Genomic DNA, 17,144 nt, shown 5'->3' with positions numbered 1-17,144 from the left:
CAAGGCTATAATGCCTTCCACACATTTATGACCCAGGATCACCATACGACATACTTGAAAGTACTGAAGATACTCACAATTCAACCCAACACCATATTTATGGGTGTTCAACTATCCCACCATAAACTGTAACACATACACAACCACTAACATTCAGTCTCAAATATTCCTGGATTTTGTTAATGTAAACACCCTGGAACAACTAGTCTGAACACCTTCTAGAGGTGCAAATATCTTGGATCTGGTACTCACAAATATGAGGGAATGTTGGACCCCCACCTTGTGTAATGTCCTCACTGGTCAGATCCGATCACAAAGTGGTCACCCTTGAAATAAATATAGTGTCCAAACTTCCAGCAAACCTCAGAACCTTTAAGAACTTTTCCAAGGCTAACTACCTCCTATTAAGTGATGGCATAGCTAAATTCCAACCCCCCCCCCCAAACTCAAACTCAGAGAACACTGTGGCCTACACACAGGTGTTGACTGAAACCCTGTAAAAGAATGTAAATAACTGCACAGAAACAGCAGTATTAAACCGAAATAAACTTAGGACAAACTCCAAAAACAAGCCCCTTTGGTGGACCCGCAGTATAAATAGGTTGTACAACAAAGGAAAGAAAATCCTATCCACAATAGGGCTGTGCCCAAATGCAAAAAACTCCCTCAACAGTCTCAACAAGTGACTCAGGACTTATCAAGTCCACCAAAGCCAACTTTGAGACAAAAATAGCCTCCCAGGCTAAGGATAATCATAAGGCATTTTTCAGTTATGTATGAAACCTTAAAGGAAACAGGCAAAAGTGTGCTGAAATAATTGTAAATGAAACTCTCTACACTGAACTGGTGGATAGAGCAAATTTGCTGGCTGATGAACTTAATTCCAATTTCAACCTCGATCACCCCTAGAAAATACCCATTTACCTACCATTTCTCCCACAACTACCACTAAAGAACTGTTCCTCACTGCACTCTCCAGAGTTAAAAACACAGCATCAGTTGGTCCTGATAATATCTCAGGACACCACCTAAATAGCTTGTAACAAGACCTGTAAGGTCCACTTGAGTTTCTATTCAACTACAGCCTCCAGACAGTCTCCATCCCCTAGGGAATGTAGGACTGCAATGGTCATCCCTAAACACAAAGGCCGACAATCAACAGACCCAGGGAACTACAGCCCCATTAGTTTGACTACCTTTATATGCAAGGCCATAGAAAGAACTATCATGGACCTGATAAAGACACAGGAAATCTTCAAAACACTGGACCCATCCCAATTCACCTTCATCAAGGGCAGGTCATGCCTACTAAACCAGGCGGACTTGTTTGAGAAGGTCACGAGAGTCAGGGACGAGAGCAAAATGATGCCTATTGCCTACCTCGACCTGGCAAAGGCATTTGACAAAATACCTCACTCAAGTGTCATAGACAAACTCACAAATTTAGGCATAAATGCCTATGTCAACCAAAGGATAACCAAATAACTCACGGATAGGACACAAAGTTACGATGGGTGAATACACCTCCAACAAGAGGCCTGTCACAAGTGGAATTCCAAAGGACTCAGTACTGCAACCTCTGCTGTTTGGAATATACTTCTCTGAAGTCAAGGCAAATGTAGAGAGCCTTTGGCTGACCAAATTTGCACCCAGCTTGCAGCAATCAATTAACCCCCCCACAAAGATGTATCCCTCAGGAGGTTCCAAAACTGACAAATAACTGGTGAAAGAACCAAGGCTTGAAACTCAATGCAAAAAAAATGCATAATAAAACCCTTTGGGAAGACGACCACCCATGCAAATTACAACAATAACACTCTCCTAAGAGCAGACCCAGTGGTAAGGAATTTGGGAACTACGGTTGACAGTAACCTCAACTTTGATCACAATGTGTCCAAGCTGGTGAGAAAATCCTTTTTATGCGACACAACTTATAAGTAACGGCATGGCATCCAGATCTAAGGAGATCATAATTCCACTATACTGAGCCCTCATTAAACCAATAATTGAATACAATGCAACATTCGGCATGTACCTGACCAGGCATATGAAACAGCTGTAGTGGCCACAGAGATCCTCACTAAAAGAATACAGGATGTATATAACATGTCCTATGTGGACTACCTCAAAGCCACATCCCTCTACTCGGTCTCCTACAGAAAACTGAGGAGCAATCTATGCCTGGCATACAAGGGATTCTCCGATCCAGCCCTGATGGATATGCTACACATTTGCAAAACACACTGCACTGGAATTACCCAATCTAAGAATCCAATCATCTACAACATAAACAAAATATGTTTTAGTTATGTGTCTCAGAGATTACCAAATGACTCCCCATTCATGTGAAAGAGCTCTTCCCAAAGCCTATTTGAACGCAATTTGGACTAACAGATGGAAAATCTCATGTTCATTCCTGTCTTGCACCTGTGGCCCTTATGGACAGGGGCAGCTTGTAGATGCCCTAAGGCACAGGCATATACCAAACTTGTTTTGATCTGTGGGCACTGATAATTGGGAAAATTGGGGTATGAATGGCCTACTGCGGTGGTGGTGCTGCGGTAGCGTTGTCGCCTCACAGTAAGACGTCCTGTTCGATTCTCAGCTAACGCGTCTTCTGTGTGGAGACATATGTGAATGGGCGTACCTTCGTTGAAGGTTGTGCACCAGAGCTGACAACTCGGCACGTAAAAATCTACTGCCAATCATTAGTGGACCGGAGTTCCGCTGTGGCGACCCCTAACTGGGAAAAGCCGAAAGACACAACAACAACAACAACATATCCCTTTGAACATAAAATGTCAGAAGCTTTTCCTCATGATGGCAGATACTAAAGGTCTTTATTCATGCAGTAGGTTTTAAGCCTGTGTGAATCACAACAGCAGATTTCTTCATAAATCTCCATCAGAATGAGCAATATCTATAATATTGCATATATTATATATAATATATACATTATACAGTCCTGCCTTGATACATTATCTTTAATACTGAAAAGCTGGTTCTTTTTTCTTCTTTGATTCTTAAGTTATGTCTAGTGACTTCCATCGGTGGTTAAGTTTAGTTCCTTTACACAAGGAATTATGTGCAACAAAGTCTCAGTAACTTGCACGGAAGAAGGTTCAGTTTTCATCATCTCACTCTATTCCTTTTAAACACCCAATAGTTCTAGCCATAATATAATACACTGTTCTGTTATGCTGGAAAAACAGCAGGGGAAAAAATGCAGGAAAGAAAAATGCAATCAAAAATGTATTGATCCAAGGCTCTTCCTGTAGACGCAGGAAACATTGCATTTGATGTTGGTATCACCACTACTCTGTTTGGTCCAACAATGAGGTATCACTTGTTACCACTTATAATCCTAACAGAAACTTCCCTGGGTCAGGACCACCAGCCTCCAGATACACGTGAACTCACAAAAACGAATCACCATTCTGTAAACAAGAGCTACTGTCATCATTTTCTGCAGATTTTCCATGGAAGTGTCATTATCTGTTTCTGCAACTATATAATGGCAAACTTGGGGATGTCCTTTATTTTGCTAATATGTAATACACTTAAAATAACAGCTGTTTTCATGAAAAAGAGAATAAAAAAAGTCTACTGATTCAGCTATGAATGTGTGTACTAGTGATGGTATGAAGTACACTCGACCTGCAGGATGTATGTTTCCATTGCAATGGAAAACTGCTTAGCTCCAAATGACTGTTGTACTGATGAGCTAGCAGCACTTGCAGCGGGTGTTGTGTATTGGGAAGGATAGAGTGGAAAGTGAAAACAATTCATGCTGCCAGTATTTGCAGAACAGGAACGAAATGCAGCCCCGTTTTGGTTGTTACCAGTGCCACCACCATAACAATCATGAAATGGGTTAATGAACATTATTGTCTTCAGCTTTGCCACTTCACATATTTGCAGTAATTTAGTCTGTTGCTCAAAGCAGCCCCCATGTTGTTCCTGCTCCACGTGGCAGACTTGTCCTAGTTAAAAACATTCTTGCCACGTGACAAATGGACATCAGTAGCATTGGTTATAGTTATCCGCATAAATCATCTGAATCAGCCCTGTTTTCAATGCTTTTTCTTTCTGAAATCATAGTCCTTAAATTTTTTTTTTTTCGAGTCACCCCATCAGTTTTTTCTTGACTTGTTGCTTAGAAGACTTTTGCTACTAAGATTTAAATGGCTTTTGAAAGAAAGGCCCATGGTTAGAGGGATAATTTATTTGGTATTTGGGAACATGAGACAGAAGGAGCTGCTTGAAACCTGCATTAAATTGTCTCCATCTCTTCCAGCTTCTGAAAGGATCTCAGCAAAGGTATTCCCAAGGAGAAGATTTTTATCAAATGAGGCATTTAAAGGCAGAAACTTGACATTTTCAGGGAACTTCTGAAGACTTGTCCAAGCATTTCTGTTCATTGCATTTCCCAGTAGCAGCAGCCCTGGAAGCAGCAGCAACTGCATCATAAGCACAACTAATAGAGTGCTTAGTAATGTGGAAAGCAGAATTAACCACATCCAGCAAACTAGATTCAACGCCAGTAACACCAGTTGGGAAGGCTAGATGAAGACTGCTACATACTTGCAAAATAGGGTACATGGTTGGCATTTAATTGCCCTAAAAGTTAAGATAGAAGATGCATATACTTACTTGCCAAACCTGTCAAAGGCATGACAGTCTATCACTTGGTACAAGATGGGCAGAGGAAAACAATGTATACAGCTTTTTTTTCCCTCCGTCCAAGGAAATTGGGGCATAAATAGTTATGCTTAAAAAGGCTCTAAGGCCATTAGCCTAGTAACCTCCTATGATCCTCTGATAGCAGGGTCTGCAATAGGGTTCTTGTAAAGAAATGTATGCGTTATTTAGCACCCCATAGAATGTGTCTTTTTTTTTTTCCCCCAGCAGGGAGTTGAGAATTTTAGGAGCCAGATCCTGCACTGTAGGTATCTTCTAAGGTTCCTAAGAGAGGTGGGATGTCTAATGGCTTTGGAGAGTCCAAGCTTAAGAGTTCTTAATACCTTTTATTGTGAATCTGAAATTTACATACCTTCCCACATAAAGAAATTTTTAACTTTGGAGACTATCTCTCTCCTAAAGAAATTTTCTCATTAGGAGGATCTGAGGAGAGTATCCTCAGACTAAGGCCCACAAAATGTAGGGGACGATAACTGAAAGGTGTAGTCTAAACCCTCATTATCAAAGTAAGAGAGCACTTTCACTTCAGAGGAAAAAGCAGCTCACTTTTCACAGGGGTAGAGGAAGTGGAAGTTGGAAGATAAGCCTGAAGAGACTGAATTGTTTTAAAGAAGCCTTGTGTAAAATTGAACCGATCTTCTTGGGAGCCCTTCTGAAAAGAGGGGGTAGGTGAAAGAGACAGGCGGTTAGTTCTTGTGTGTGCTTTTTAGGTATTTCAAGATTTATGGTTTTAGGAGAGGAAATCATAGGACAAACTCTTCCATAAGCAAGTCTTCTCTCACCAGTACTTGATGTGTGCCTCCCTTACCGTTAGAGAGTAAGTATGTGGTTCTCCCCTCCTGTCAAGTTCTACTTGACATAAGGTCTGAAGGGACATGCACTGTTCCTGGGCTTTATTGGTCTCTGAAGAGGATGTTCCAGCAGTACCAGGAAAGACGGACCGATGGTCTAAGGGCTGTGTAAGCACTTCAGAAGAGACATCCACAAAGGACAGGCAGATGTCCAGGGATCTTTGCTAACATTTTTAGCGAACTTCTTTTACTGCTGCGGGAGGAGGTTTGCTGATGGGGAATCTAATGCCATGGTTATGTGGGCCAAATCTCTAAGGTGCTTGTTTTCAAGAAATATCTTCAGAGAATTTAACCTACTCCTTACTGTTTTCAGAGTAAAAGACACATTGTACAATACCTGCTGTTCACCTAGACAAAAGACAACTAGTATGAGTGTCTTTATAGAGAATTTGCCTATCACAAGAACATCTGACCATTCTGACAGACATAAAAAGCATATGAAATAACTTTTATAGAAAAAAAGGAAGGGGCCCCAATGGGTACACCTATTTGCCTGAAGCTGTAGCTGAAACCCCCCCGTCAGTGCTGAAAGCACACAGCTGAAGACAGTTTGCATAAATGCATATACTGCAAGACAGTTATTTTTCTGGCGCCTTCACATCCCTCTTTTACCAGCATGCATTCTTATGCAAAGGGTAAATGTATGGTGAGTGAGGAAGAAGACTGAAGCTTTGTTGACAGTCTAAAAGTCAGATATCCTTGGCAGGATATGCTTCCTACAGTTATGGCCTCTAACAATGATCTAATGAAGATCATCATTTATGATGCTAGGATATACAATGGCATATGGGACATTTGGGTCACTTTAATGGAAGTGACCAACAATGTTAAACATATGCGTTGTATTATAAATACAAAACATGTAATAATCTGTACAGTACATGAGGACAGCTCAAAGAGTGTTATTTCTGTGGGACTGAAGATTTAATTAATACAGTGAAAAAAGAAAGCCATAAATGTAGAGCATTTAATAAAAGATTAAGAAATGTTTTGTTCAAAATGTCAGAATAAAGAGATCTATGGTTTGACTGTCAGAAATATGAAAAAAATAAAGAAGATGTTTCAAAATAAGAGTACATAATAAAATAGTGAAATAGAACATAAGGAACAAACAATACTAACTGATAAACACCCTGAGTAAAGGGTAGAAGAACGTTCTAGAAATGAGGAAAGCAAAACTGTTTCACAAGTGACTAAAGAGCAAAACACTGAAAGTGAGGAACAAACAGTGTTAACTGAAGAACACTCTGGGGAGGGGAGAGGGAGGGAATAACTTTCTAGAAGTAAGGGAAGTAAAGTCAAAAAAGTATTGCAAACAAAAGGAAAATTTAGAATACATAATAAATTGCAAAGTAAAGAGCAGAATAAAGAATCAGCAGCTGCATCAATAGGAAGCAGAGTTAAAAAAAAGTTGTCAAAGAAAAAGATACAAAAAACAGAAAGGGTAAATGTTCAATACTTTCAGTAAATGTGAACAGCATTAATAACTGTGTTACAACTGGCCACACTGAGAAAGGTTACAGCTGCAGTGTGTGGTACCCATCTTAGATTCAGAGATTGCTCTATCATCATTTTTTAGAATGAAAATGTGCAGCACCACAGTGGGCTGTCTGCAGCCATACTAACTGCTGATGAGGCATTCCAGGGAATAGGCATATATTCATTAACCACAAGCTCTACCCTGAAAATGTCTGCAGCAAGACACTTTAGCAGCTGACAGATTCACAGAATTGCTCATCTGCATCAGGTAACATGGCTGCTCATGTTAATGAATACAACCAGATGTCTGTGTTCACCCACTGCAGCTGAGTTAAGTGCTGGGCAGTTTAGTAGATGGGTAGCGTAGGGGTGCATGTGAGTGGGAGGTTGCATGGTGTGTGAGTGGCTGTCATACCTCCACACATCTCTGATGTAATGAGAAAATTCTGCAGTACTGGACAGGAACACTACTCACCAAGGATACCCTTCGCATTGTGCCTTAAAGGCACTTAGAAAAAAAAAAAGAAAGGCGATGTCTGTCAGGGGAACACTAGACACCAGGGATAACTCTTCATATCATGCCTTAAAGGCACTCAGGGCGGGGCTGGGGGAGGGGGGCTGGCACCAGGGATACCTTTTACATCATGCCTTAAGGGCACTTAGATAAACAAAAATAGAAAGATGACATGGGTGGGGGGAACTCTATATAGCATGCCCTAAAAACACAGACATATTCATTCAGATCCTGTATCCTCCCACCTCCCACAGGAGATATTAGTCCTCTGCCCCATCACTATACACCAGGGTTAATTGAAAATATTACCCAAGTGGTTTAAAAAATATGTAAAGTAAAAATGGGGAAAAGGTTTTGAACCCTGCACCCTTGTTGAGAAGGCAGCAACATTAACCCACTATGCTAACTAAGGTAGTGTAGCTAAGGTTATTTTATATACCCCACTCACCCCCAGCCACCCTCAGGGAATACCTTCAGACCATAGCCCTTCCAACTATAAGGAGCAGGTCCTGGCTACATTTGCCAAGGCCAGAAACACAGCCTCAATGGGACCCGATAATATCCTGGGATACCTCCTGAAGAGGCTAAAATATGATATATATATATATATATATATATATATCGAGGACACTGGAGTCACTATTTAACTACGTTTCAGAACAGACTTTGTACCACAAGAATGGTGGATTGCAACAGTCATCCCTCTTCATAACAGCGGATCAACAGACCCCGTCTGACTAATCTCATACGCAAAGCCATGGAATGAATTATCATGCAAATGATCAGCAGAGACACAGGAAACCTTCAGACACTAAAGCCAACCCAGTATGGTTTTGTCAAGGGAAGGTCGTGCCTACTAAACCTGGTGGACTTCTTTAAGAAGGTCACCAAAGCAATGGGTGAAGGCAAAATGGTGCATACTGCCTACGTCGATCAGTCTAAGGCATATGACACAATACTCTTCAGGCATTTTAAGAAAACTTACGGAATTTGGCATAAACCCCTACATAACATACTGAACATCCAGATGGCTTACAGATAGTTTCCAGGAAATTAAGACTGGTGACACCAACTTCACAAAGGGTCCAGTCACCAGCAGAACCCCTCAGGACTCTATGCTGGGCCCACTCCTCTACTGCAAACACTTCTCAGAAGTCAAGGCCAATGTCAAAGGCCTCTGGCTAACAAATCTGAAGATGACTGCAAGTGTGGAGCAGTCATAAAACCCTCCCAAGTTAATAACATCTTACAAGAGATTCTAACACGGACAAATGACTGGTACCAAAGCCATGGCTTAAAACCCGGTGCCAAGAAATTCCTTTGGGAAGTCGGACACTCTAGGAAACTATGTTTTCAACAAAACACCACTAAGAATTGATCAAGTAGCCAAGGATTTGGGTACTCATAAGGAGAGTAACCTAGTCTTCAACCAACATTTGTCCAATGTAGTAAGGAAATCATTCTACGTCACTTCATCAGCCCCATCATTGAGTACAATGCCCTCTCAGTATGCATCTGACCAAACACATGCATCAACTGGAATGTCTGCAAAGGTTCCTTCCGAAAAGAATACAGGTCATAAACACAATTCCCTACAGATTGCCTCAAAGCCTTGTCTCTATACTCTGTTCCTTGCACCCTGCGCACTACTGAAATGTGACCTACACCTGGCATGCAAGTCGTCCCTGGACCACACTCTGATGAACCTTCTGCACGTCTGAAAAACAAACAGAGTCAGAACTACTGAATCTAAAGAACTATATTTTTGCACATCACGTAAACAGGACACATTGGAGAGACAGACCTGTTATGTCGGTGAATTCCAGTCCTCTGAATAGGTTCCCCATCCATGTGAAACAGAATCCCTCCCTAACACTATTCACCCGTAACCTGGACCAGTGAAAGGGAAATCAGAAATTCACCCCTGGTCTGGTGCCCATGTCTCTGACTGACAGCGACAGTCAGTAAATTATGTACTAACGTCCATCCCTTATATAAATGTCTAAGAAAATTTGTGAGACACTTTTGGGTTGCATGGCTAGGCTTGTAAAGGCTTTTACAGTCGTTAGCCTAGCATATACCCAAGAACCTACATCTCTGAATTGCAAATTTCCACACTGTAAACCCCCCCTTTGCTGCATGTTTTACCACCAGCACTGGAGGTCTTTCTGAATCTCTGAGCACATTTGTTAAACCGCTGAAAAAAAATTCAGAAAGACATAATATGAATGAACTGATCTTAACAGAACTAAGGGGTGCTTAGCAAAAGTTTAAGGATGCTTAAAATGCTATTAAGCTCAGGTCTCATGCTAGCAACTACCATAGGACAAATCTGTCTAGCAAAGAACAGCAGTAGAAGGCAATTCAGCCTTTTAAAACTCTTACAAGTTCACTCTGCCACACAAACAAAAAATGTAGCAAAACAAAGCTCAACAGCTTTTAAAGCCATTAGCTTTACAGAAATGCACTTGTTTCTGCCTGCTTTCCATACCTCTCAGCTGTCTCTAATTCTGCACAATGTCCCAGATTTTGCCATATATATTTCTGCCACATCATCAATATATTTCTTTTTATTTTCTGGTAAAATCACTGGGGATTACAGTCAGTCAATGCTAAACCTTACAGTTTTATAATTCTTATCTTTCAGAAAATGCACTTTGATGGAAAACCTGTTATTGTGTTAACTTTTTAAATGAATTAATTTTTCAAAAACTGTCCTTGAACTGGATCCTTTGCCTGCTCCCTACATTATTTTTGGATTTGTCTAGAATTATTAAGCAAAGAAATTGAGACATGTTGCTACTTGACAGTGCCAAGTGCTTTACCAGTACTTTAAGTTGGTAAAACACTTCACACACACACTCAGAAATCTTAGCAATATATAAAGCCATTATGCCATGTGGCCATGTATAATGCCTTGCCAGTACTCACCTTTAGGCCTTACTTTGCTTTCTGAACAAGTGATAGGCCAGTCATGTTGGAGTGAATCTATGAATAATGATCCAACTGTGTAACTCGTTTGTTAAGCAAGACAGTGTGTCACATTGCTTGACCTGGAATGTAAGTTTGTTCCAGAGACGGGCTGAATTTCTTGGTATCCATGTCTCAAACTTACAATAACTTGGTTATGATCAGTGAACCGATCATAATCTGCTATACTGGACATCAGATTTTTGATAAAACAGGAAAGGGATGTGTTTAGGCAACAAAGGGGAAGGGAAACTATATGGAATATTGGTGAAAAGTGTTTAGGAATTGCAATCATGATGTTAGCTTCTGATCAGCCTCTAATATTACAGTGTACAATGCAATATTTGTGAGAAAGAGGAGGATGACAGTAACAGACTGTTTCCTTAGAAGTGAGATGGTAAGAATTATAGCAATTTATGCTAGCAGAGCTTTAGAAGAGAGAGAGAGAGACAGAGAGGATATTTACAGAAATGGAAAAGTATGCAAGGATAAGTAGAGAGACTATTATCGTAGGATGCTTTAATTGTGATTTAAGAGAAAAAAAGCTGAGCAGCTGAGTGAGAAGTTTAAAATCGACAAAATACAATATAGAATTTTTAAATGAAAATAGGAAAGGAGAGAAAGTTACCTAGATGGGCAGGGAATTCAAGAAAGAGATAGATGTTTTTGTATATCAAAGGCATAAAGGAAGTGGAAGGAGGAGTATGCTGGTAGGGCTTTCTGGCCATAAATCAGTGTGGACAGAATTTGGGAAAGAAACAACAATAAGAAAAGGTAATACAATGAAAAGTTTAATGGGGTATGCACATCTTTGAAGGTTCACAGTTGATTACTAGGCTAACAACTCTAGGGGACCTTCTTAAGGCTAGCCATACTTCCCAACTGTATCCAACCCTAGGGTTTTTATGGTGTATATGTAAGGCTTGAGCATTGGAGATCAAGCACTTATAGGCTGCATCTATCTACTAGGAAGACAGGTGCCAGACCAGAGTTAAATTTCTGATTCCCCATCCACTGGTTCAAGTTATGCTTGAATTTGGCTAGTGAAGAACTATACTACACATGGATGGGAAGGCATATTCCAGAGAAGGGCAAGTCTCTGAGACATATACCTACCCCTCTAACATACTTTATTTATTTTGAAGATGAGGTTTAGGTCCCTAGACTTACTAATTCTGATGTTTTTTTTTCAGATGTGCAACAGGTCCACTGGATCAGGATCAGAGGATGGCTTATAAGCCAGGCATAAACTGTCCCTCAGCAGTCTGCAGGAGACAGAGTACAGGAGCATGGGCTTTGAGATACTCCACATAGGACATGTTTTTTACACCCTGAATAAGTGAAAATGCAGTAAATAAGGGGAAGTTCATTACTGTACAAAGTAAAGCTGCCCCTAGATATGAATTTTATAAAAATATGTCAGAAATATTGCTTAGAATTACACAGTGAATGGTTTGATGACGGTTTACAAAATGAAAATATCTGCATGAGACTAAAAGTTATTTTGGAAAAAAATTAAGTTGGAGAACTGAGACCTATAACTTTAGCAAATCAAAATTACAGAATTATGATGAGCATTCTACAAGAGGGGTTTACACAAATTCTAAAGATGTACTTGGAGTGAAGGGAAGGAATATCAGAGAGATGCTAGTGATACTTAAAACAGCAGTTAAAAGTATTAAAAAGGGTGAAGTGTAGGATAAAGCTGTAGAATTTGATAGTCATAAAGCCTAAGATAATATAGCACATACTAGCATATGGAGTAACAGGATACTATGGAAAGTGTTAAAATTTATTAAGGGAGTGTACAATTGTTCCAGTGTAAGGCCAGTATTTAGTACTTCCCTCCTTATAGCTATGTTTAAATGACTTACTATTATTCCATCACTACCTGCAGCTCAGTATAGTTTTCTCTTTACAAGGTTGTTCAAATCATTGTGTTCCTTCTACAACTGCCCTGTTCAGTAAGTTGTAGCCCCCACGACTGCACTGCTGTAACATATCTGCATTTATCATCTATTTTTTTCTTGCTGGAGTGAATTGTTCTCCTACTGCACTATTAAGAAACTTTAGTCTCCATGTCTCCACTGCTCAGCTATAATACTAATTCAGTACATTAAATCTTAGGTTCATAGGCAAGTTCCTAGTTAGCTGCCTTTGTGGTCCATTTTAAGCCTAGCCAATTTCCCTTTTTGTGTTCAAAATTATGCATCTCATTTGGTTACAGGATGGTCTTATCCGTCTCATGGTCGACAATTGTATATTACCCCTAATGAGAATAACTGGGATCATAACACAGATAATTTGAGGGGACTCATGCATGGGACATAGCATTTAGGAGGTGCCTCTGTCAATTAGCAGTACAAGGGTCGGTCCTGTGGTAAATATTCTGATTCTCATCCACAGATCAAAGATGCGCTTGAAAGTGGACAGAGATGAAGTTTGTTTTATGTGGATGGGGAATCTATTCCACAGCAGCAGTATCCTCTAAGAGTTATACCTATCCCTCCAAACCATTCTGCTGACGTTGCCAAAGAGGTTTAGATCCCTAGACACAGTACTTCTGAAGGCATTTGACTCACTAATGTCCAGTAAATCCATCAGAAATGGGTCAGAGGATGCTTTGTATGCCAGACACAAGGCACCACTTAGCAGTCTGTAAGATACAGAGTATAGTAAAAGGGCTTTAAGTCGATCCATGTAGGACATGCTTTTTATGCATTGTGTCCTGTTAATAAGGTAGCTCTGTGGGCATTCTGGTTGTTGCATGTGTCCGGACAGATGTATGCCAAAGGGGGCATTATATTCAATGACTGGCCAAAGAAGGGCTGAGTAAAGGGGGACAAGGATATCCCTAGATCTAGATGCAATCCCTTTGTTTATAAGCTGTGCAATAACTTTTGTAGTCTATTCTATAATAATTTGAATGTCAGTGATGTCCGCTAAGGGGAAAAGTGGCATGCATCTTATAACCTATTGGCTCTCCAAACACAGTTGCTTAATTTGCATTACTCACCTGACAAACACACATAATAAAAAGCATGTACAAGTCTACAGCTACAGTGCTGAGACTCAAAGGTCACAGGTTGGCTCAAATGTTGCACCATACCTTGCATCACTGTTTACTAACTTTCCTGATGGGGGTCAAAAATGAACATCGACATTAAGGACATCAACACTTATTCCAAATTCATAATGCAATTCAAAAAGCACTTCTTCATCCAAGCCAAATGCTCCTGCTTCAACACAGGACACATCACCTAACCTGTCTCCTTTCTAAGTCTCTTCTCCTTTCTCAAGATTTACTGAAGACTGACTCTCTTCAGAAGAGCAGCACAGTGGCACAGTGTATAGTGCTGTCATCTCAAAGCAAGAGGTTCTCTGGTTTGATTCTCGGCTAGGGTGCCGCTGCATGGAGCCTGCATATCCTACCTGTGATCATGTAGGTTTCCTTAGGGTGCTCTGGACATGCAGTAGGTGAACTGGACACAATAAACTGGCCAAAGGTGTGTGTGTGTGTGTGTGTGTGTGTGTGTGTGTGTGTGTGTGTGTGTGTGGTATGGAAAAACATCTTCGGCAGGGCTAGCCATCCGTCAGTGTGAACCCTGTCTCTAGATGATTGTCACTGCTGAAGTGATACTCAAGTACCATGTTAAAAAATGGAAAAGAGGTCTTGGATGGATGGATCCTCTTTAGAAACTAATTTATATATTGCACATTACACTCTTCTTGATTGCACAATGCACTGTACTTGTTCACTAGAAAGTATATACATTTTTCCCTACGTAATTAGCCTGAACTACTCTGTTATTGCTTATATTTCTGTATTTTTGTGTTTGTGAAATGTTTCATATTTCACTCAAGTTGCACCTAAAGTTGGTCGATACTGACCAGTGTACTATCCCAATAAACAAATATTAATAAAATAAATATGTTGACTTGTGTACGATTTTCAGTACAGCAAATATAAACAAGCTACTTACAGTTGGTCTGTTTCCAAAAGCAGCATAAAAAGGCTCTTCATTAGGGTAAAACAGGTTTTTTATATCAGTTAGGCATTCGATCTTGAACTTCTCTGGTTTCTTCTCTATTACCTCCCTAAAAATAATAAAATAAAGTGCATGAGATGTTCAGATGTCATCTAAGAATGAATAATAATAATAATAACCACACATTCTTAAACTGCTTCTTAGCAGGATAAAACTACTGCAATGCAGAACTGTTGCAATCTTAGAAATGTATTTAAATGTTAAACTGCTTTACATTTTTGTGATCTCATTATACAGTGTGCAAGTACCCAAAAGTGTTAAGAACTGCAGCACACATGCATCAGTCAGCCTACCGTAGTTCATTACAAAGAATCACACAAACCTGAGTCCACTGTTTTAACACATGAATGGGTAAATACGTGGTTCTAAGCTGCAGTATATGATCTTTTACTTAACATGAAATGCAATCTTTTCTTATTAACAACTGCTTTTATCACATTTATAACCATATCTGATTCAGAGTTTGTGAAAAACTCCTACTTCCAGCAGCACTATAATGAATTCCAAAATGGAAAATATTTTTCAATTAAAAATTACCTTTTTAACTGAAATTCAATGGAATTATGGAATTGTGTATTTATATTTAAGATTTAACTGCTAATTTGCTAATGTGAAAACAGTACTGTGGACATATAACCTTTCCTAGGCTTGAACCACAGTCAGGGCAGCTAGATCAACATACATCACTAACATGTAAATGCAAGCTTAGAAAATCGGCAATTTTATAAATAGCGCGTTATAAAAGACATAATTAGGACTACAATACATACTGCCACTATAACAAGTAAATAAATGAAACAGTAGGACTACCACTAAGTTAAGAAAGCTACAAATACATCCAGTATTGCATTATATATAAACACACTCTTACTAACAAATGTTATTAATGAGCATTTGCAAATATTTATTTGTGTACTCTTAATTAGGATTATTCAGGCATTTCTGCTATCATCTAGCCACTTTCCCATCATCAGACTCGACTTCCTTTTCTTTTGCAGTAGGATCACATTCTGCTCTGATTCCATTCTTGGTTTCCAAGCAGTATCTAAACACCATCTGCTGCCAGTGTCTCCACTGGCTCATCATCTGAAGGCAGACATAGCAACAGCAACAAACAACATCACAAGATGATACTCTGTACATGGGTACATACCTGTGCTGTAGGTATATCACGGTTTGATTCAAATCCTCCTGAAAATTGTTGTGTGTCACAAAGACCCATGTCATAGGACTTGCAAATCAAGCTTTGTTACAAGCTGAGTAAAGTAAACACAGAAGTAAGTGGAGTCTGATAAAGTGGTTAGAAGATAGCAAAAAATACCTCAAGGTCTTACTATGCAGAGAAATGCACTAAGGATTTTTGGCTACAAAAGGAAAGAAAAAAGGCTAGATATTTAGTACAAATGATTAATGCTGCAAGCTTTAGATTTCATAAGGTATAGCAAATTATACAATAAACTGCCATTATTCTTCAGAAACATGCATGCTGATTGGACGAGTGTGCCCACTGTAAATACATCTCTTAACATCCACTAAATGTCCCATCCCTCCAGAATCTACTCCAACCCTATCGCACCAGCAAACCACTAAGATCCAGCAACAAAAATCACTTGCAGATCACTAAAGCCTATAACTCTGCTGGTGAAGCACTATTCTCTTGTGCCATAGCCAAATTATGGAACTCCCTCCCACCCACAATTACCTCTGTACCATCATGCACCCATTTCAAAACGTTACTAAAAGCACACCTAAAAACATGTTGGCTATGCCCTTGCAACTCCCACTCTAGTATCACCCACCCCATCCAACCACTACCTTTCTTTCCACTCCACTAACTACCTTGATTATAGCAAGCTCAGATGCTCATAAGCCTAGTACTTATTATACAGCAGGAACTTCTTATTGTAACATTTGTTAATGTCTGTTATGTACTTCACAGATAGATTCTAGTTGTCTACTGAAGTACTATGTTCTTCATCTGTAAATACGTTGTAAGTAATTGCTATGTAAATTGTTAATCGCTATGTAATCCAATGTAACTACTGTCTGTTTATTTTAACTGTGGAGCTTTTCTCCCCGGGCCTCCGCTGAAAATGGACCTACGTCCAGTCTGACACTCCCGGTCAACAAATATAAATAAATAAATAAATCAATAAAAAGAAAGAAGTCAAGCTGCTAAATTATAGTAGAGTGGCCAAGACCACTTGTACTTGTATGTTACTGCAAGTAACTCTTGAGTAATCTACCTTGTGGAATGTCCCTTTTTCTCTCTCTGTCTCTCATAAAACTACTAATTCGGTGGTAAAGTAACAAACAAAGATGTTATATTTGTTAAACAATCCCAGCCAACTTTTATACTTCATATTGTTCAGAAAACAAAACCTCTTCTAATCCATCCATCCATCCACAACCCCTTTTCCCATTTTTGCACATGGGGTAGTGGTATTACTTCAACAGTGACAATCATCTAGAGCCAAGGTTCACACCACTGGGTGGGTAGACCTGCCGCAGCTGTTCTTCCACACGCTCACACTTACACCTATGACCAGTTTAGTGAGTCCAATCCACCTAATGCATATC

General features: G+C 39.7%; 1 protein-coding gene across 3 annotated transcripts in view; it reads right to left on the bottom strand.

The window, feature by feature from the left end:
* LPIN1 (lipin 1) overlaps positions 1-17,144 on the bottom strand; it is a 750,916-nt gene that overhangs the window by 65,204 nt on the left and 668,568 nt on the right. For all 3 annotated transcript variants that reach the window (XM_044082232.1, XM_044082237.1, XM_044082244.1), the window contains one exon: positions 14,499-14,613. In XM_044082232.1, coding sequence (XP_043938167.1) covers positions 14,499-14,613 — 115 coding nt within the window. The remainder of the gene's footprint in view (positions 1-14,498; positions 14,614-17,144) is intronic.

This window comes from Protopterus annectens, chromosome 1.part1 (assembly GCF_019279795.1).
Source record: "Protopterus annectens isolate FY-2018-M chromosome 1.part1, PAN1.0, whole genome shotgun sequence".
NCBI classification, from domain to species: domain Eukaryota; kingdom Metazoa; phylum Chordata; order Ceratodontiformes; family Protopteridae; genus Protopterus; species Protopterus annectens.
Note: the sequence above shows the minus strand (reverse complement) of the source record. Positions and strands in the feature narration are given on the sequence as shown.